The 19,226-nt window shown below is 49.3% G+C and overlaps 2 protein-coding genes across 6 annotated transcripts; one reads left to right on the forward strand and one right to left on the reverse strand.

Moving 5' to 3' along the window:
* Positions 1 to 313: 313 nt before the first annotated feature.
* CYB561A3 (cytochrome b561 family member A3) lies at positions 314 to 11,442 on the reverse strand (the record flags this gene model as incomplete). 3 transcript variants are annotated; one of them, XM_082659697.1, is made up of 8 exons in its annotated part: positions 11,309 to 11,442; positions 11,101 to 11,158; positions 8,706 to 8,813; positions 6,972 to 7,170; positions 4,001 to 4,209; positions 3,192 to 3,346; positions 2,313 to 2,469; positions 314 to 1,658 (listed from the first exon to the last, which is right to left on the reverse strand). In XM_082659697.1, exons 4-8 carry the CDS (start codon positions 7,153 to 7,155, stop codon positions 1,635 to 1,637), a joined length of 729 nt encoding a protein of 242 aa, XP_082515823.1. In that variant the 5' UTR covers positions 7,156 to 7,170; positions 8,706 to 8,813; positions 11,101 to 11,158; positions 11,309 to 11,442. The 3 variants fall into 3 exon arrangements, with proteins under 3 accessions (XP_082515823.1, XP_082515822.1, XP_082515821.1); XM_082659696.1 differs by lacking the exon at positions 314 to 1,658 and having other exon boundaries at positions 2,211 to 2,469; positions 8,718 to 8,813; XM_082659695.1 differs by lacking the exon at positions 314 to 1,658 and having other exon boundaries at positions 2,211 to 2,469.
* Positions 11,443 to 11,982: 540 nt separating this feature from the next.
* On the forward strand, positions 11,983 to 17,745 carry TMEM138 (transmembrane protein 138). 3 transcript variants are annotated; one of them, XM_082659967.1, is made up of 5 exons: positions 11,983 to 12,022; positions 13,620 to 13,884; positions 14,961 to 15,132; positions 16,441 to 16,516; positions 16,789 to 17,745. In XM_082659967.1, exons 2-5 carry the CDS (start codon positions 13,757 to 13,759, stop codon positions 16,899 to 16,901), a joined length of 489 nt encoding a protein of 162 aa, XP_082516093.1. In that variant the 5' UTR covers positions 11,983 to 12,022; positions 13,620 to 13,756; the 3' UTR covers positions 16,902 to 17,745. The 3 variants fall into 3 exon arrangements, with proteins under 3 accessions (XP_082516093.1, XP_082516094.1, XP_082516095.1); XM_082659968.1 differs by having other exon boundaries at positions 11,984 to 12,022; positions 13,617 to 13,884; XM_082659969.1 differs by having other exon boundaries at positions 12,003 to 12,022; positions 13,799 to 13,884.
* Positions 17,746 to 19,226: the final 1,481 nt, after the last annotated feature.

Here is a 19,226-nt window from a genome sequence, read left to right on the forward strand (position 1 = left end):
TTTGAGTGTCGTGTTTCAGACTATGAAATAGGAAACATCTCCTTCCTTGTAAGATAATCAAGTGCTCAAGGGCCATTCACTAGTAAAGACACGCTCACGAACCAGGAGTCACATGTGATTCTAAGACAGTCATGCGGTTCTCTGGTGTCTTCAGGTCTGCCCATTTCCGGGTCTGAGGGTCAGAACTAGCCCGAGGCTTTTGCAAGTTGCCCAGAGCTCAGTTAACCACAGTGTCATTTCAGCAGAGAAGGCTTTGATTCTTGAAAACACATTTAATGAAAATCAAGCTTCATAAGTGAAATGCCTACCCATGTGCAAAGAGGGGGAGCGGGTCCTATGACCAAGGTGCCCGGCAGTCATCCCAGTGGCTTCTGAGGGCTTCAGCCACTTGAGAAGTTGTGTCATGGTCCTCCTGCCAGCATCTGGCCACGTGGGGTGGGGTGGACAGTCAGCCTCATGGCCCCTGCCAGGGGGTAAGGCCCACTCGGGACCCCAGGTGTCGTCATGCTGCTCGTCACCTAAGCACAGCAGTATGGAGCCTGGGACCTGGCAGGGCCCGTTTGGAGAGGGCAGTGCCAACACTTAGGAGAGGAGCAAGACGCCACCACAGTCTCGTTGGAAGAGCGGCGGCACATTCTGGCATCACAGCCGAGACTGGGTGTGCCACGCACGTAGCTATCGTGGGGGCAAGTGAGGCACTTGGACGCTCAGTGAGGAACGCCTCTGGAGGTGGCCTAGCTCCCAGGGCTCTGCTGGGTACAATGCACCATGACTCTGGCATGTTTCATGGCAAGCTGGAGAGTGAAAATAGCTGAGCAAGTGCCCTGCCGAGAGAGCAAGGTTGAACCTGCCCGGGGACAGGCAGGCAAGCCTGGACCTGATGAGGGAAAGGAAAGGAGGCTCGAGGCACCCCTGCTACTCCTCCGTGGGACAGGCTGTTCTTGGGAGAGCAGGTTACCAGGGCTCATAAGGCTGTCCGACAGCACATCAGTCATAGGGAAGGGCTGGGATCCAGGCCCCAGTTGCAGCAGCAGCTAGAAGGGCACATACAACGCACGCAGACACAGAATGCAGCGACGGGAAACAACAGCAATGGGCAGCCAGCTCCTCAGCTTCTCCTCTGCAGAAGCAGCTCTGCCATTCTCCCCTGTCCTTCCGTCGCGTCACCGTGTTCCCGCCCAGCCTCGTGTCCAGATGGGCTGGATGGAGGTAACAGAGCAGATGAAGCCTGGCCCGGCGCAGCGGCCTAAACTTCAAGGGAAAGCTGAGGAAGCATCGGCTCCCTCACTTTTCACGGTACGGACTGCACTTGATTCCCAGGTCATCTGAGCTCTCGGGGTTCTCTGCCACATCCCTAGGGGTGTGAGGGGAAATGAGCCTGACTTCATGCGAGCAGGAGCGGCGTGAGCAGCCAGGGCAAGGAGGGCCTGGGGCAAACGAACGACCTGAGAAGTCAATCCCAGGAAGAGGTGGAGAAGCCAAAGCCACCAAGGAAAGCATGTGGGCAGCAAGCTGTGGAGAGAGCAGGTCCACCACGGAGACGAGGGGAGACTGGACGAGAGCCCCGCGGAGAGCAGAGCTTCTGAAGGAGTCCAGACCGCACCACCAACCACTCCTGGCAGCGCCTTCCTGCCTCACTCCCCGCCGTGCAACAGGGCCTGGAAAGACAGGCAGATGTACACAGGTTAATGGCATAACGTCAAAATGGCCCCTGACCTGCAGGAGTCACGCCAGGCCTGAGATGCTCAGACCCCAACCTGCAGGGCGAGCCCCAGCCCACGCCACCACACCTTTCAGAGAAGCTCCAAAGCCCCTCAGCCAATACACACCCCATCTCACCATGTCCCTCAGGTGCCTGCGTGGCCAAGAACAGGCAAAGCGTGCTGCAAGCACTCAAGCCGTCACCAAGCAGCCGCTAGATACGCTCCCATCCCACTAGATGAGCCCTAAAGCCGGAGAAGTAGAAATTACCGTACACCCTCATCATGCGCAAGCCCGTCCTCGGAGAAGACAAGGCTACACTTCCCCTCGTGAAACCACAGCAATCTGGGGAGGGGAGTAACCCCCACCCTCTCCCAGCGGACAGGCCCCCAGGAGCCTGAGCCCGAGCAGCTGCGCTTGCTGCAACGGCCAGGAGGTGCTGGGCTGCCACTGGTGCGCCCCGTCAGCCAGCCTAACCCCACCTTCAAGCACCTTGGTTTCCCACCACGTTACTGGGTTGGTCTTCCTGGCAAAACCCAAGTCTTTACTGGGTGACCCTTCCCTAGACCCGGCCCTACCCCAACCTGGAATGGGAGACCAAAACCCCATACCTGTCTTTCGGCCTGCATCCCCAGCTCTGGGCGTTTCCAAGACGAAGCCAGCAGGATATAGAGCACCAGCAGCCCGAAGACCACCACCAGCATCCCAGAGCAGTTGGCAAAGACAGCCTCACTGGGCAGCCTGGAGTATGAGTTGGTGCCGTTTCTCCTGAGGATGACGAAACAATGTGGGCGCTCAAGAAACTTTTCTACCTGCTTTTGCCCAATGCGAGACTCAGTGCCACTAACAGAGGATAAGAAAAGCTTCCCAGGACCTGCTGTGACCTGGAATATTAACATACTTTCCAAGTCTCTGCCATGACAAGTGTCTGCAGAATGCTTTTTCCCTGTGAGGAAGCTAAAGCTCCCAGACGTGAAATGAACTTGTCCAGTTACTAGGAAACGGCACAGCCAAGACCTATACCCAGGTCTGACCTCAAATCTTGTTTGCTTTTCACTGCACCCCCACTACTTCAAAGAACGGAGAATGGGAGTGGTTAGGCATGCAGCCTCTAGTCCTAACACAAAGCTCTGCCACTTACTGGCTGTGTGCTCTTAGGTGCATTACTAACCTCTCTGTGCCTCTGTTCCCTAATGTATAAGTGGCAATGACAACAAATGTTGTAGGGCAGTTAGAGGATTAAATTTAAGATGTTTAGAATAGTTTCTGCCACAGAGTAGGTTCTAAATCACTTTGATGCTGGGTATTTGCTGACCAGTTTACCAATCTCAGCCTAAAGAAAGACCGATTCCATTAACCTTCCAGATCAGGAACAAGCCCCATCCCAAAAGCTTCCCTCCCTTGGATGGGTCCTATGATCATCGAGTGCATCTTCTGAAGACCCTGTTCCTCCCCCTCCACCTTAGAGTTGGGGGCTCCGTCCCACTCACAGACTGGAGAAAAGCTTCTCATTAATGCCGGAAATGACAGATGCAATGGCCAGAGAGAGGATGGAAGCTCCAAAGAAGACGTGGATGGGTTTAAGGAGGCTGCGCAGCCGCACGGACGCCCAGGGCAGCAGGAAGACCGCAAAGCCCAAGAACCACTGTGGACACAGGAAGTACTTGATTGTACTGTGTGTGACCAAAGGCACGCCAGGTCATCCCACCTACCAGTGCCTCCTACCCATCAGTGAACCCTTGCCCTTATCTCCCAGCTCAAACCTCCCATCAGGCATTGCCCCAGCACCACACCTAGCCTCCTCACTGGGGTCTGTTTGTCTTACACAAAGGAATGTAGGAATGTTACCTACATGAAATGCTTAGCTATCCCCAGTCTCCTGCAAACCCAGCCATCCTTGTTTGTCTCTGCTTCCTTCCTGTCCTGGCTCACAAAACTCATTTGTACAGGGCTGACATCAGAATACGGATACTACTTCGAGAATTGCTTCTGGTTCACAGAAAGCGGGGAGAGAAGAGGGCAGAAAAGATGATTTAGAGTCAGTGCGGTGCGTGCTGTGACAGAGTTAGCTTAGAGCGCTCCAGCACCACAGGTGGGCCGTGTGAGGGGTAAGAGCTGGAACAGGGTGAATTCGGGAACCACCAATCTCCCACAGCCCTTCAAACTGCCGATTCTACAGGATGTGCCCTGCAAGGCCGTCTCCAGGCAGTAAGCAGAGGGATATTTGGTGCTGATGCAAGTGAAGCCCCAACGAGAGCTGGCAGCTGTGGGAATCCAAAGGAGAACAGAGAGTACCCACCTGACAGGCGAAGAGGAAGACGGTGGTGATGCCCAGCCAGCTGTGCAGGGAGTAGAGATTGGGGATCTTTCTACGGCTGTGAAAGTCAAAGACGGCATGCAGCCCCAGTACAGTCAGGATGAAGGCCAGCAGGTGCATGGCTGCGTGGCCGAATTTCCAGGGCAGCTTGGGCCCTACCCATGACTGGGGCAGGCGGTAGACCAGTGATGCTGTAGGAGAGAGAGCAGTCCCTGGGCTCGGCCTCTTCCCCTGTGCTCACCCGTGCATTAGGAGAATTACCCTGACGTGATCCCAGACAGCCTCCCAACAAAAGAAGGAAATGCTAGGACATCAGTATCAACTCCTCAGCATCTTCCATCCTTGCATCATTTCTGGTATAGCCATCAACCATGAAGCGGGGAGACAAGGACCATGACAAAAGGGAGGAGCCAGAGAAGGGACAAGCTAGGAGTCTGGGATCAGCAGATACCAACTACTCTACATAAAATAAACAGTGGGTCCCTACTGCAGAGCACAGGGAGCCATATTCAGTATCTTGTAATAAGCTATACTGGAAAGAAATCTGAAAATATATACATATATATGTGTATATACATATATATATACACACACACACATATATATATCTCTGAATCACTTTGCTGTACACCAGAAAACACAACTCTGTAAATCAACTATACTTCAATTTAAAAAAGGGGGGGGGGTGGGTAGAACAGGTTTCATGGACTTGCCATTCTGTCATAACAATAATAAATGCCACTTGTATGCAGTTTTACAGGTTGAAAAGCAATGTCACATCCATTGTTTCATCTAACTGAATGAATTCTCACAACTGAAGTGAGTTGTCAAGGACACAGGCTTTAAGGTTAGATAACCGAGGTCCAAATCCAGGTTCTTCCTCTCAGCTATTTGGCATCTTCCTAAATCTCAGTTTCCTCATCTGTAAAATGGAGGCAACAATAGAGCCCGCCTCACAAGCTTCCTGTAAGAACAAAAGTGGGAGGACGTATCCAAAGTACACGGGGTAAGCTGCTATGATCACCGTCATTATTCCCATCTTACAAGTGGCGAAAATGAGACTCACCTGGGCCCCAAGGCCTGCCTCTGAATGCACGGGGCAAGGGGTCTGGCAGGAGTAAGGAGACCCCTCAGGTACGGCCCCGACTGTGTCACGGAGGCTCCAGCCCCGCTCCCTAGAGCAAGGGCTGGCAGGCTGCCGCTCACAGGCCAGGTGCAGCCCGCTGCCGATTTTCGTGAATAAAGTGTTTTTACTCCATATGGCTAAACGTCATTTATTGAAAAGAACATCTTGTCCCACAGCTCTGCAGAGCCACCTTTCCTCACTTGTCTATTCACTTATCACTACCACACTTTTTTTTTAATTGGAATACAGTTGATTTACAATGTTGTATTAGTTCCAGGTGTACAGCGAAGTGAGTCAGTTATACATTTATATATATCCACTCTTTTTTAGATTCTTTTCCCATATAGGCCATTACAGAGTATTGAGCAGAGTTCCCTGTGCTGTACAGTAGGTCCCACGCTGTCTTAATTACAGTAGCTTTATAATAAACCTGAATAGACGGGAGAGTAAGCCCTCCAACTTTGCTCTTTTTCAAAACCACGTTGACTAATCTTGGCCCTTTGCATTTCAAGATAATTCAGTCTGATTGTCAATTTTCACAAAAATAAGCACTGAGACCTTGGGGTTGAAATTAACCTACAAAACGATTTCAGGAGAATTTACATCTTTACAATGTTTAGTCTTGCAATCCACGTACACAGTAGTATATCCCTCCATTTATTTAGGGCTTCTTTAATTTCAATACAGTTTTATATTTTTCTCTGTAGAAACATTATATGGCTTTTGTCAGATTTATGCCTAGGTAATTAATGCTTATGGATGCTATTATCAAATTATATTTGATATTAAATAATACTTTAAATAACATTAATTTTAAAATTTGTACTTATTTTTTCCCAGTTTTATTGAGATATAACTGACATACAGCACTGCATAAGTTTGTGTAGAGCATAATGGTCTGCCTTACATACATCATGGAATGATTACCACAATAAGTTTAGTGAACATCCATCTTCTTATATAGATACAAAATTTTAAAAATAGACAAAAACTTTCTTCTTGTGAAGACGACTCTTTGGATTTACTCTCTTAACAGCTTTCATATATAACATACAGCAGGGTTAACTGTATTTATCATGTTGTACATTACATCCCTAGTACTTATTTATCTTAAAACTGGAGGTTGGTACCTTTTGACTGCCTTCATCCAATTCCCCTTCCCCCCACCCCTGGTAACCATAAATCTGCTGTCTTTTACTATGAGTTTGTTTGTTTTTGGAGTATAATTGACCTACAGCACTATGTTACTTCCTGTTACAAAACACAGTCATTCAATATTTCTGTACATTTCAAAATGATCACCATGATAGGTCTAGCTATGATCATCACCATACAAAGATATTACATAATTACTGGCCACATTCCCTACACTGTACCTGTGCCTCATTTGTTTTGCAACTGGAAGTCCATACCTCTTGCTCTCCCTCACCTATTTCTCTCCCCACCCGCACCACTATAAATAAAGTTTTATCAGAACACAGCTACACGTTTCCGTGTTGTCTCTGGCTGCTCTCACAACACAGTAGCAGAGCTGAGTAGTCGCAACATAGATCATAGGGCTTGCAAAGCCTAAAATATTTACTGTCTGGCCTTTAACAGAAAAAGTTCGCCAACTCCCGTCCAAGAGTATCCATGCAGCTACCCTTCTCAGATGCTCCCGTTCGCACGACTTCTTCCTCCACATGACACCTGGGCCCAAAAACAACCCACCCCACCCCACCCCCATAGCCCTGAACCCGACAGTAACAAAGGCCAGGATGGAGAGGGACAGCGCTGCCCTGTACGAGCCCGGGCCACACCATGTCTCCTCTGCTGACCTGTACTCACCAGCACTGTAGAACACCACCATGCCTGTAACCATGAGCACCGGGTGCCAGTTGAACATGAGGATGGTACCATCCCAGGCGAAGCCACCTTGCCAGCACGATATCCAATAGATGGTGGAGAGGATGCACATCAAGCCCAGGGAGCACAGCGCCAAGACGGACAGATAAAACCATCCCATAGCCATTCTGATCAAGCACTCCTAGAGAAAGCGGAAATCACACGTCCCTGTTGGCTCAGGCGCACCCCACACGCAGGCTAAAGGAGGTAACACTGACCTTGCTCTTGGCCAGAAGGGTGGTTCCCCTGCTATCAGCCTGGGCACTGTCCCATGAAGCCTTGATGGCTGGGTGAACCCAATCTCTGATTATGAACAATGAGTGAGGCCCCGCCCCAGCACCTGGCAGCATACAGTGCAGCCAGCTTGGGCCTAGGGCTGGCCCTGGAGAGAGGCCTCCTCTGCTGCGGCTCGATGCCAAGGCTCTAGATCCAGAGCCCTAGGATGCGTCTCCCCTCACAGGACCAGAAGGTAAAGAATTATAACCCCACTCCCCATGAAAAGAAAGGACAGAAATCAAAATCCAGGCTAGATCACACAAATGCCCAGGGCTTCAGTTCTAACGTAAGGAGGCAAAAATCACAATCTTCACACTACTATTAGGCCACTTGGGAGAAAGTGCTATAGGATCCCACTTCTGCAGCAAAGTTCTTCCCCAGACTGTGACCTCTATGGGCTAATCCTCCCACTGGGAGGTAAGGTGGGGTCTTCAGAGTCCCCATTCGCCACACCTTTAATTGAGCAAAAGCCCCCAGCTGTCTCCAGACCTGAAACTTCTGCTTTCTCTTCTCTGGGGAAAGTCCAGAGGAGAAAAGAGGAAGCAAGAACTCATGATCTAGAAAGCAAGAGTTTATCTTGGGGTTCCCACGTGTACCTGATAAACTTAGAAACCAACCCGGGTTTCAGGCATGGTGAATGCCTAGCCCCCTAAGCAGCTGCTCTTAAAATTTATTTATTTATTTATTTTTGGCTGTTTTGGGTCTTCGTTTCTGTGCGAGGGCTTTCTCCAGATACGGCAAGCGGGGGCCACTCTTCATCACGGTGCGCGGGCCTCTCACTATCGCGGCCTCTCCAGACGCGCAGGCTCAGTAGTTGTGGCTCACGGGCCCAGTTGCTCCGCAGCATGTGGGATCTTCCCAGACCAGGGCTCGAACCCGTGTCCCCCGCACTGGCAGGCAGATTCTCAACCACTGCACCACCAGGGAAGCCCAGCAGCTGCTCTTAAAAGCCAGGCTGGGCTTCCCTGGTGGCGCAGTGGTTGAGAGTCCACCTGCCGATGCAGGGGACGCGGGTTCGTGCCCCGGTCCGGGAAGATCCCACATGCCGCGGAGCGGCTGGGCCCGTGAGCCATGGCCGCTGAGCCTGCGCGTCTGGAGCCTGTGCTCTGCAACGGGAGAGGCCACAGCAGTGAGAGGCCCGCGTACAGCAAAAAAAAAAAAAAAAAAAAAAAAAAAAACAGGCAAGTGGGCATGAGTTGGCAGGCAGTCTGCAAAGCCACAGGACACCCCTGCTTTCAGCATGGGCACAGCTCTCAAGGCAGGCACACTGCCCCGTGGACTCAGGCCAAGAAGCTGACACAGTGGCTTCCTGCAGTTGAGGTCCCTCAATCTGAACCAGCTAACAGAGAAGAGGCCCCTAAAATCAAGAACTCCCAAGAAGATAAAACACTTGACCCTCACCTTTATACCTACTGGCAGGCTGACAGAGTGGTGGCCTGGACTCCAATTCTTATGCTCTGAGGCTCCTTAAGCAACTCACTTAACATTTGTAGGACTCAGTCTTCTCATCTGAAAGAAAACCATGGCAATAGGATATAACTTACTGAAAGGCAGCTCTGAGCAGACACCACACCAGAACCTTACACACATGATCCCATCTACTCATCTTGACAACCCCGTGTGGAGTTATCCCCATTTTATAGATGAGGAAACTAAGGCTCAGACAGACTAAATAGGACCCAGTAAGTGGGCAGGGAGTTTCAAACCCTTGTCTATTCGGTTTCAAAGCCCATGTTTTTAATTTGACCACAGGTTGTCAGAGAGTCGAGAAAATGTATGTAAGGACATTGTGAGAGTACAGTATTATAATTTTCTTAGTATTGTTACAGCATTTCATCCTAACGACTAACAAAAACCTCAAGCTCATGGCCCCCATGGCTGCCCAGGCCTCTCAGTGTCCCCAATTCCATGTCGTGCCAGCTCTCTCCATGCCAGGTGTCCACCTAACCACAAACAGATGCTAAGCTGTCACAAAGAGATCCAAGGTGGCAGTAATCTCTGAGAAAGTAAGATCTGAGGTCTGGGGGAAAAAATAAGCTTCCAGGAGGTTGGAGAGAGAAAACCATGCCACCTGATTTCTAGAAGCTTTCTACCTTAGCTACTGGGCTCAGAGATTTGCTACCCAGCCTCAAGAGTTATCCCCTTAGTTCCTGTAAGGGCAGCAGAAGTTTCAGGTCACCAGAGGTTCAATCATCCCCCCAGTGAAGTGTCAGCACAAAGGAGCTCTCGGTCAGCAGGCTCCATCCACTGAATAATATCTACTTTTTTTTCCCCTCCCTTTGTAAGAGGAAAAAAGAAAATATAATCCAAAAGGGATCACATCTACCCCCCTAGAAGAGGTCCTGGATTACTGCTCTGGGACAGACTTGGAAAAGACAATGGGGACACTTCCCTAACAGACGGCTGGAATGTTTTACCAACAGTACACAGACGAGCCCTCCCTCTGCTCGAAATAGAGAGCAAAAGGAGAGAAAAAGGAAGAATGCGGTGAAAATTGCAATCCAAATGCTAAGAATATCCTCTCATTTATTCCAAGAGAACAGGATGTGCTAAGATTTCAGGATGTGCCCACCAGTCCTATTCTGCCCTCACTTGTAGAGACGCATTCTAAGACAAAAGTCGGCAAACTCCTGTAAAGGGCCAGAATGGTAAATATTTTAGATTTTGCAGGCCATACGGTTTGTCACAACTATGTCATCAACTCTGCTGATGTATTGCAAGAGCAATCATAAATAATACCTTCACAAATGAACATGAGCTATGTTCAGAAAAACTTTATTTATGAACAAAGAAATTTCAGTTTTTATATCATTTCCACATGTCACAAAATATCATTTTCTTTTTTTTTTTTTCAATCATTGAAAAATGTAAAAACCATTTAGGCCAGCCAGATTTGGCCTGTGGGTCATGTTTGTTGACCCTGATCTAAGGAGTCTACTCTCCAACCTAATATACTTCTCAATCCCTTAGCAAAAAGGATTCTCCCAGGCTGCACTAAAACAGATCAGGCCCTGGTGTAGGAAATGGGTATATCCTACTTGGCCCTAGCCTTAGGAAAAGGCTCTATTCCAAACCCTTTCACAATTATTTAGAAGTGCAAATAGATGAAGGAACAGGAAGTCTGTTTGTTGCTCCCACTTCTCAGATGAATGGTGCGGGCTTTAGGAATCCTGAGAACCAGATTTAGGGCTCAAGTCCTGAACTCTTATCTTACGGATCAAAAATATTCGGGCCCAGGGCTTCCCTGGTGGCGCAGCGGTTGAGAGTCCACCTGCCGATGCAGGGGACGCGGGTTTGTGCCCCGGTCCGGGAAGATCCCACATGCCGCGGAGCGGCTGGGTCCGTGAGCCATGGCCGCTGAGCCTGCGCGTCCGGAGCCTGTGTCCCGCAACGGGAGGGGTCGCAACAGTGAGGGGCCCGCGTACCGCAAAAAAAAAAAAAAAAAAAAATTCGGGCCCAAAGAAGGAAAGTGACTTGGCCACGGTGAGTGGCCGAGCTGGTACAAGGCTCCAGGTTCACTCCCCCTGTGCTCCAAAGACTCCTCACTTCCAAACGCAGCTTCGTAGTCAGAGACTCAGGAGTGAGGGGCCCTAAATTCCACTCAGGAGGTAGATAAGCAAGGCCCTCCTTAGCACCTGAGTGATTACAGCCCCGCCCTTCGTACGGCCTCTGGTCGGCCTCAGGTGTCCAGAGTAGGGTTCCAGGAACCCGGGGACCGATCCCTGACTCCTCCGCCGGGACCAAGATCCCTTGGTCCCAGCTAACCTTGGGTGCAAATTAAGGCGAGGGGCTCCACCTGCTGACTGCGACTTCCGAAGAGCTTCTGTGCTTTCCAAAGAGCTTCCTTCCACCACCTGTGTAAGTAAGGGCACAGAGAACGATGTCCATTTCGTAAAAGAGAAAACTGAGGCCGAGCGAGGGGTCCCGACAGCGCGAAGCGAGGCAGTAGCAGAGCCAGCACTCGAACCCAGGTCCCTGAACTCCCAGCCCGGGCTCTTTCTCACCCCCGAACCACAGTGGAACGCAGGGGTACTGGGGTCTCCGAGACCCGCCTCTTGCCACCCGGCGCCGGACCCGCAGCTCCCGAGGCTCCTGGGAGATGGAGTGAGAGACTCTCAAGAACCCCCGCTATCACCAGTCACAGCCGCTCTACAGCCAACTGGCGGGGCCGCTCTGTCACCTTATAGGCTTGTAGCACTTCCGGTCGCGCGCGCTTTGCGCGCGCGGCCGCCTGGGAAATGAAGTCCAGAGCCGCGGGGTGGCCGGCAGATTAAGGTGCTGACACTAACTCCAGTTCCTCCACGGGCGTTTCTTCCCCAAGCCCGGGCTTCCAGGGACCAGGAACGCCGTCACGGATCGGTCCTGTCCCTCACCCCCACCCCCTCGATTCCGTGGAAGCGGAAATGTTCGGGCCGATGCGAAGCCTCTGGCCAGGGGCTGGCCCTCGGCAAGTCCGCACGCGGGGTGGGCGGGAGGCCTTGGCCCGCAGCTGGGAGCCCTGGAACAGGGCGCAGCGACGCTGAGAGAGGGGCGGGCCCAGGAATGCGGGGACCGAAACATGGCGACCGAGCGGGCCAAAGAGCGGGGAGAAAAAGCCGAGGACAAGCGGGTAGCACGGCGCAGACGGAGCCCGCGTCACCCATCTACTTCCGGAATTTAAAACCGGTTTCCGGAAGCCAGGACGGTGTCCCCGTGACAACCGACGTTGGGCCTTCTAGGTGAGAACGCTGAGGAGGAGTGGGTAAAGTGGCCAGAAGTCGGAATTTTGTTAATTGCTTTGGTTTTGGTTTTTTGCTAAGGCAGCCCTATTTTAAAGTGGATTAGGAAGGGTGAGGAAAATTACTCAGGGGACAGAGAGAACGCGGCAGATAGCGGTGGACAAACTGCGAAGACCGCTTCATTACCTTGGGAATCACCGCTGCCCTAACCCGACGTGAGGGTCATCCTTCCCGTAGAGATGGCGGTGGGCGGCTCTATATAACGGATCCTCACAGCAGCCTTCTGTGGTGGCCTGTGAAGTAGTAGTTAAGAGCACGGGCTTTGTTTTCACACCTAGTTGTGAATCCTGGCTCTGCTCACCTGCAACATGGAGGAACGACTTGAACTCTGACCCTGTGTCCTTGCCTGTAGAATGAGGATAATTCTTGCCCACCTTGCAGAGTAGTTGCGAAGATTAAAGGAAATTGTCTTGGTTGACAAATTTATCATGGTGTCGGTATGTAGCTGGTAGCTATCGATATTATTTGATGAATAAGGAGACTCGGTTCAGAGAAAAGCACCTTCGTACATCCACTAAAGTGGGACTTCTCCATCAGGTGAGGTGGACGAGGTTCCGCAGCTTCTCAGAGCCTCTGTGTAAAGTGGGGTAATAAGCGTAAGAACTGCTGCTTCTCAAGATGGGTGTAGGATTAAATAAGGAAATGAATATGAAGAGTTTGTAAACCGTAACATTTTACCGATATGAATTTAATCGTTCTGTAACACTTCGAAGCATTTTGAAATTTGTTCATAGATTTGATCCAGCTGGAGGGGGTCACAGGACACCCCCAAAGCAGCTTCTGGGTCTTGGAATAAATGAAAATAAAAGCCCAGCTCCCCTTACCTGGTGCCACTGTGTTGCTACCATAATCGTAAACGTTAGGAGAGCACTGTTTCCTCTCAGCTTTTTCTGCCTGCACCACTTCCCGCTTCTCCTATGCCAGCATTTGTTTTTCCCACGTAGTTACATATAAACCTGTCAGTTATGTAAGAGGCAGCTTTGTGCAGTAGTTAAGAGCACAGACTCTGGACCAAGACTGCCTAGATCTGAACGCTAGCTCTGCCACTTATTAGCAATGTGAACTTGGACAAATTATTTTACCTCCCTGGGCCTCAATTGTCCCCTCTGTAAAATGGGGAGAGTAATAGTGTGTCTTCTATCTCAAGGGTTATTGAGAGATTTAAGTAATGTTAGCACTTAGAATTGTAAGCAATATTGTAAGTGATATACAAAGGTTTTGCTGCTGCAGTTAGTAATAGAATTAGTATTGTTACATGACCAGACAGTCACTGCGCATAGTATCCCTAGATTGCTTTGGACTCAAAAGTGTTTAGAAAGAGCTGTACATCTAGAGGGTTCCGGTCATGGAAAAAGGCCTGAGGGTGAGGGTCCCTGGAAGGAGTGACTAGTTGGGGTTTTTCTGTTGTTGTTGGTTTTGTTCGTTGACGTATCCCAAGCACCTAGAATGGTGCCTGGTACATAATAAGTCCTCGGTAAATATGTATTAATGAATTTCTAACCTCCTTTTTTTTTTTTTTTTTTTTTTGCATCAGTAGGCCCTTGTCTGAGAGCAAGGGAAACAGCTCTGATTCTGAGGAACTATAGCTTCTCCCTCAGTGCCTGGGAGAGTACTAGGACTGCTTTCTGGGAACTGTGGAATGTGCCCTTGGGGGCCCAAGATAGCAGAAGGAAGATGCTCCAGACCAGTAACTATAGCCTGGTGCTCTCCCTGCAGTTCCTGCTGCTGTCCTATGACCTCTTTGTCAATTCCTTCTCGGAGCTACTCCGAATGGCTCCCGTCATACAGCTGGTGCTCTTCATGTAAGTTCAGTGGGTGGGACAGCTCAACCCAAGCAGTCTGAAGTCCCCGACAATCATAATTTAGCATTTTAAAGTTATTAATAGAGAAATATCAGGGAGAATAAAACTGCACTTTGTCCTGGGTACTCCATGGTCCATAGACATGTCATGGTCCATAGACATGGGCCTGTTTTGATATACTTCTAACAAGGGTTTGGGACACAGGGAGCAGTGCACATTGAAAGTGAGGGCCAGATTGCTGACACTGTCATTTTCTCTATCTTCGAGTAGAAATATTGTCTTACGGTGCCATGAAAGAGGGTTACAAAATGTCAAGTAGGGCTTCCCTGGTGGCGCAGTGGTTGAGAGTCCGCCTGCCGATGCAGGGGACACGGGTTCGTGCCCCGGTCCGGGAAGATCCCACATGCCGCAGAGCGGCTGGGCCAGTGAGCCGTGGCCGCTGAGCCTGCGCATCCGGAGCCTGTGCTCCACAACGGGAGAGACCACAATAGTGAGAGGCCTGCGTACCGCAAAAAAAAAAAAAAAAAAAAAAAAGGTAATTTCAAATAGTAATAAATGTTATACAATGGATATAAAGTACCTGGGGTGGGGAGCGAAAGGCTACTTTAGGTAGTGGGGTGAAAGAAAAGTCTTTTTGAAGAGGGGACATTTGCACTGAGACATGAGACATGAATGGCATTAAGGCAGCCAGCCGTGCACAGATGAGGGAAGGTGCATTGCTGTCTTGCTAGAGGAAAACGTCTGACAGGACCAGGTTATGTGACAGACAGGGCTGGCATTTTCTGGATACAGGGAGGAAACTAGCTGCTTCTCACAGGTGCCTGGGAGCTTTGTTGAGTGGGGAGTGTCAGCAGGAAAGCCTTGTCCATAGACTGCCACTCAACTGATGGGGCCAGCGGGTAGTTTTAGCTTCGGGTCATTTGGGGTCCAAAACCCAAACTACCTCTGGGGGGGTTTCAGAGGACTATATATAACAAGGAAGGACAGACTCCATGGTGTCCCTTAGGACTCAGGGCTGGCTCTTGGGTCCTCCCCAGGCCTCCATTTGGCCGTCCTTTTGTTTTCTGTGTCTGCAGCATCCAGGATATCGCAGTCCTCTTCAACATCATCATCATTTTCCTCATGTTCTTCAACACCTTCGTCTTCCAGGCTGGCCTCGTCAACCTCCTCTTCCATAAGTTCAAAGGGACCATCATCCTGACAGCTGTGTACTTCACCCTCAGCATCTCCCTTCATGTCTGGGTCATGGTAAGAGTGAGGCTCTGAATCCTTAAAGGGCTAGGAATGTTTTTCTGTGGGAACCCAGAATCTCTGGATGTTTATATCTCACAGAGTCCTTGATAAGAAACAGATGAAATGAATGTGGTCCAGCCTGAAGCTGGACACATGAGAATTTCATAAGGCACTTTTATCTAACCTTATATGTTGAAGAACAGCCTTATCCAAGAGTCCAGGGACACTTCTGGAACATTCAATTCACTTTTGCCCCAAAAGGCCTGCCAGGGCTAAAACAGGAAGTTGAATCTGTTTCATCGTTAGCTGTTTGGGCAGGTGAGTGTTGGTACAGCATATTCTTAGGCATCAGCGTCCCGTGGGAAATAGGCAGGCGTGCCGCTGGCCCTTCAGTGCTGCATGCCCTCTGACGCATCCCCATCACTTACACTAGGAAAACCGACCCCCAAGATGCCTCCCTTTGGTTCTAACATAGGCCTCAGAGCAGATCTAGTTTTCATGGTTTCAGATTTGTTTTTTTGTTGTTGTTGTTTTGGCCACATGGCATGGCTTGGTGGGATCTTAGTTCCCTGAGCAGGGATTGAACCCCTGCCCCCTGCAGTGGAAGCACGGAGTCCTAACCACTGGACCGCCAGGGAATTCCCTCAGATTTCTTCTGCTTCACAAATTCTTCCATCCCTTTGGGTATTTCATGTGCTTCTCATGTACTCATTTTATGGAACATATTAAAACCTCAGGGTTCTCTAGTCATTTCTTTACTAAAGGTACCTTCTCAGACCAAACGTCCCGTTAGGTTGCCCTTGTGATTCTACAGAGAGCACTAGAGCTCACAGGGAAGAAGCAGAGCAGGGCCGAAATCTCAAGGTGCTTCCCGGAGAGGATTGTCTCTGCTCTGGTTCCTGGAGCCAAAATAGTCCTGGCTTTGTGCTGTGAAGCTGTTAATCTGATTAAACCCTGAGTGCACCGAGCCTTTATCTGACAGGAACTGAGCCTGAGAGTTCCAAGGCAAGACAGTGACCATGCTGAACTCCTGAGATGATGTGTATCATTTCTCCTCGGCAAAGGCTACGGGATGAAATGGAATAAATGGCTTAGTTCAAACTTCCTCCCTCAGAGTTACAAGAATTTTCCCTCTGTAGCAAAAAAAAAAAAAAGGGAACTTGAGGTTCCTTTGAAAAGCACTCCTCGGGCTTGTGGAAAGAAAGAATGGGGGTGCATTAGCCTGCTATTAAACCAGGTGGCATCTCTGCAGCTAACCAAGTTGGAGATGTGAGGGCCTCATCTAGCCATTCACATTTCTCTGTGTACTCATATCTCCTTCAGAACTTACGCTGGAAAAACTCCAACCGCTTTGTCTGGACAGATGGACTTCAAACGTTATTTGTATTCCAGAGACTAGGTAAGGACCAGAGCATCCTCAGGCCTCACTTTGGTCCCACCTGTGGCTCTGGCAGCCAGGGCCTTGATCCTGGCTTCCCAGCCCATCACAAGCAGCGTGGGATGAGTGGGACAGCCACACCAAGAGCAGGAGAGACCACTGCCCTCTGCCCTTCCTGGGAGTCACTGGGAAATCATGAGGCAGGGCCCCTCAGCCTCGTCCGGTTATGTTCTTACCCTGAAACAAATACTCAGGAGCATCCCTGAGGCTTCTTTTCTGTTTATTATCCACAGCGGCAGTGTTATACTGTTACTTCTACAAACAGACAGCTGTGAGACTGGGTGATCCTCGCTTCTATCAGGACTCCTTATGGCTGCGCAAGGAGTTCATGCAAGTCCGAAGGTGACCGCTTCTTGTCACACTGATGGATGCCTTTCCTTCCTGACAGAAGCCACGTCTGGGGCTCTGCAGAGGGGATGGTCAGCCCTGTGCACTAGGAAGCAGCTTGACATTTCTAGGACAGGCCCAGGCCAGTTGTGTTCAGCAGTTGAGAAGGAAGATCCTCCCTCTAGCAAATGAAAGTGTTCCCTAATACAGACTCCCATACATCATCCCTTCCCGGCCTCCTGCCGCAGTTCTGCCCCCTTTCCTTTCCTGTTCTCTACCCCTCTTCCTCACAGAGGGCTCTGTGGCTTTATCCTGGGGAAGCTTTCCACTGAGCCCAGTACAGGAGGAACTCCCAGCCCCTGTTCCGTTTGCACTACACACTGATGACTGAAGGATGCAAAGTGACTTTTCTGGGCTACTGACTGATCACACCTCAGACATTTAGATTTTATACCCAAGGTACTTTTTCTACATTTTATAAATAGGAAGTAAATTCTTTACCATAAATGATGGCGTCTCTGCCTCGCTAGATCTCTTCGTGGTTAAGAGACATGCCAAGTCCTAGCCTTAGCATCTACTTGGTCCAGTGGCAGATGGAGCCACAGAGCAAATACGGATATTTACTGAATCCCACTGTGAGGACAAGGTGAAATTCGGGATGTAATTTGATGCCCCACGCCCATCCCTGGAGTTCCAGACTTCTGTGTTTTATTCAGTCTCTCCCCCTGTCAGAGCCCTAAATTGCCTTCAGAAGAGTAAAAAGGTTCCCTAGACTCTTTTGGCAAAAGAAAAGTTTGTGTGCCCATAGTATCAGCTTTCTACTGCCAGAATAATGTTGTGTAACAGACCCAGCACCAACCTTCAGTGGCATGTAACAATAAACAGTTCCATGGCTCTTGAGTCTTGGGGTTCAGCTGATCTGTCTGGGTTTGGGTAATTTTTGCTGGGCTTGCACATGTGTCTGTGGTCAGCTGTGGGTCAGCCAGGCAGGTGTGATGATCTTGAGATCCTTGATTCTTGGCTAACTTGGGCTGGCCTCAGCTGGACTGACTCTGCTTCACATGACTTATCCTCCAGCAGACTTGCCTGGGTCTGTTTATAGACAGTGGCAGGGGAGCAGGAGAACAAGCCCTAGGGTGCAATCCCATTTCAAGCCTCTACTTGTATTGTGTCTCCAGACTCCCATAGGTCAAAGCAAGTCATGTGACTGAGCCCAGTGTCTGGGAAAGTGCTACAGAGTTTCCTGGCAAAAGACATGGATACAAAAAAAAAAAAAAGGACATGGATACAGAGAGGGCCATTAATTCAGTCAGTCTACCCCCACCCAAGAAAGTTGCTCTGTGAAACTCATTATTTGGAGATACTCTAGCCCAGGAGTTAGCAAACTTTCTGTAAAAGGCCAAATAGTAAATATTTTAGATTTTGAGGGCTGTGTGGCCTCTGTTGCAATTACTCAACTCCGACATCTTGTAGCATGAAAGCAGCCAGAGATGACACATAAATGAATGACCTATGTCACAAAATATTTTTCTTTTGGTTTTTTTTTCAACCATGTGAAAATGTAAATTTAATCTTAACTTGACCATATAAAACAGGCTTGACCATATAAAAAAAAACTTGACCATATAAAACAGGCTAGATTTGCCCCCAGGCCATAGTATGCTGACCCCTGGTTTAGAAGGCTGGAATGAAGTTCTGGGGAAAGAGAGACTAGTTAATCAGCCATGCTGTCCAGATTTATCAGATTTTTTTTTTAAAAAGGTACAGTGTTCAAAGAAAATACCTAAGATCCCATATCCTATAATTGGAAGAAGCGATCTAAAAAGTCCTAACAAAGCTACTGTCTATACTTACTATACCTTCATCTGTACAAAAAAATGACAATAGCCCAATTTTTAAAATATTTTCATAAAAGCTCTTAATAGGAATATTATAATCCCCTTTGTTCATCACAATCCCTGAAAGGCAATTTTCTGTGTCCCAGAAGGAACCAGGGCTAGGCCGTCCTCTGTAGTCTGCAGCTAGTGAGCACAAGCAAATGCCTGTTTCCTCACTCACGGTATAAATGGAACTTTGTGGCCCCAGGAGTCTCGGGGCAGGAGTGGTGTTCCTTCCTTCCTCTCTCCTCCCTCCCTCTCTTCCTTTCTTTCTTTTCCTTAATAGCTAATACATTCATGTGATACAAAATTCAAGTTATAAAAAGTTTTATGCAGTTATTCTTCCCACGGCTATATCTCAACCACCGAGTTCCTTCTCCCTCCCCTCCTTGACAATCTACATTTACTTAACATACCTCTTACAGACAGCAGAACATTTCAGAAACATTTTTACAAAAGGAAAAACT

The sequence above is a fragment of the Grampus griseus genome (genome assembly GCF_964374135.1).
Source record: "Grampus griseus genome assembly, chromosome: 8".
Lineage (NCBI taxonomy): Eukaryota > Metazoa > Chordata > Mammalia > Artiodactyla > Delphinidae > Grampus > Grampus griseus.

Bases quoted from the DNA above. Each gene is read 5' to 3' on its own strand.
- TMEM138 (XM_082659967.1), top strand. From the start codon at position 13,757: ATGCTCCAGACCAGTAACTATAGCCTGGTGCTCTCCCTGCAGTTCCTG. The intron at 13,885-14,960 runs GTAAGTTCAGTG...CTGTGTCTGCAG, and splicing joins ATACAGCTGGTGCTCTTCAT to CATCCAGGATATCGCAGTCC. The intron at 16,517-16,788 runs GTAAGGACCAGA...TATTATCCACAG, and splicing joins ATTTGTATTCCAGAGACTAG to CGGCAGTGTTATACTGTTAC.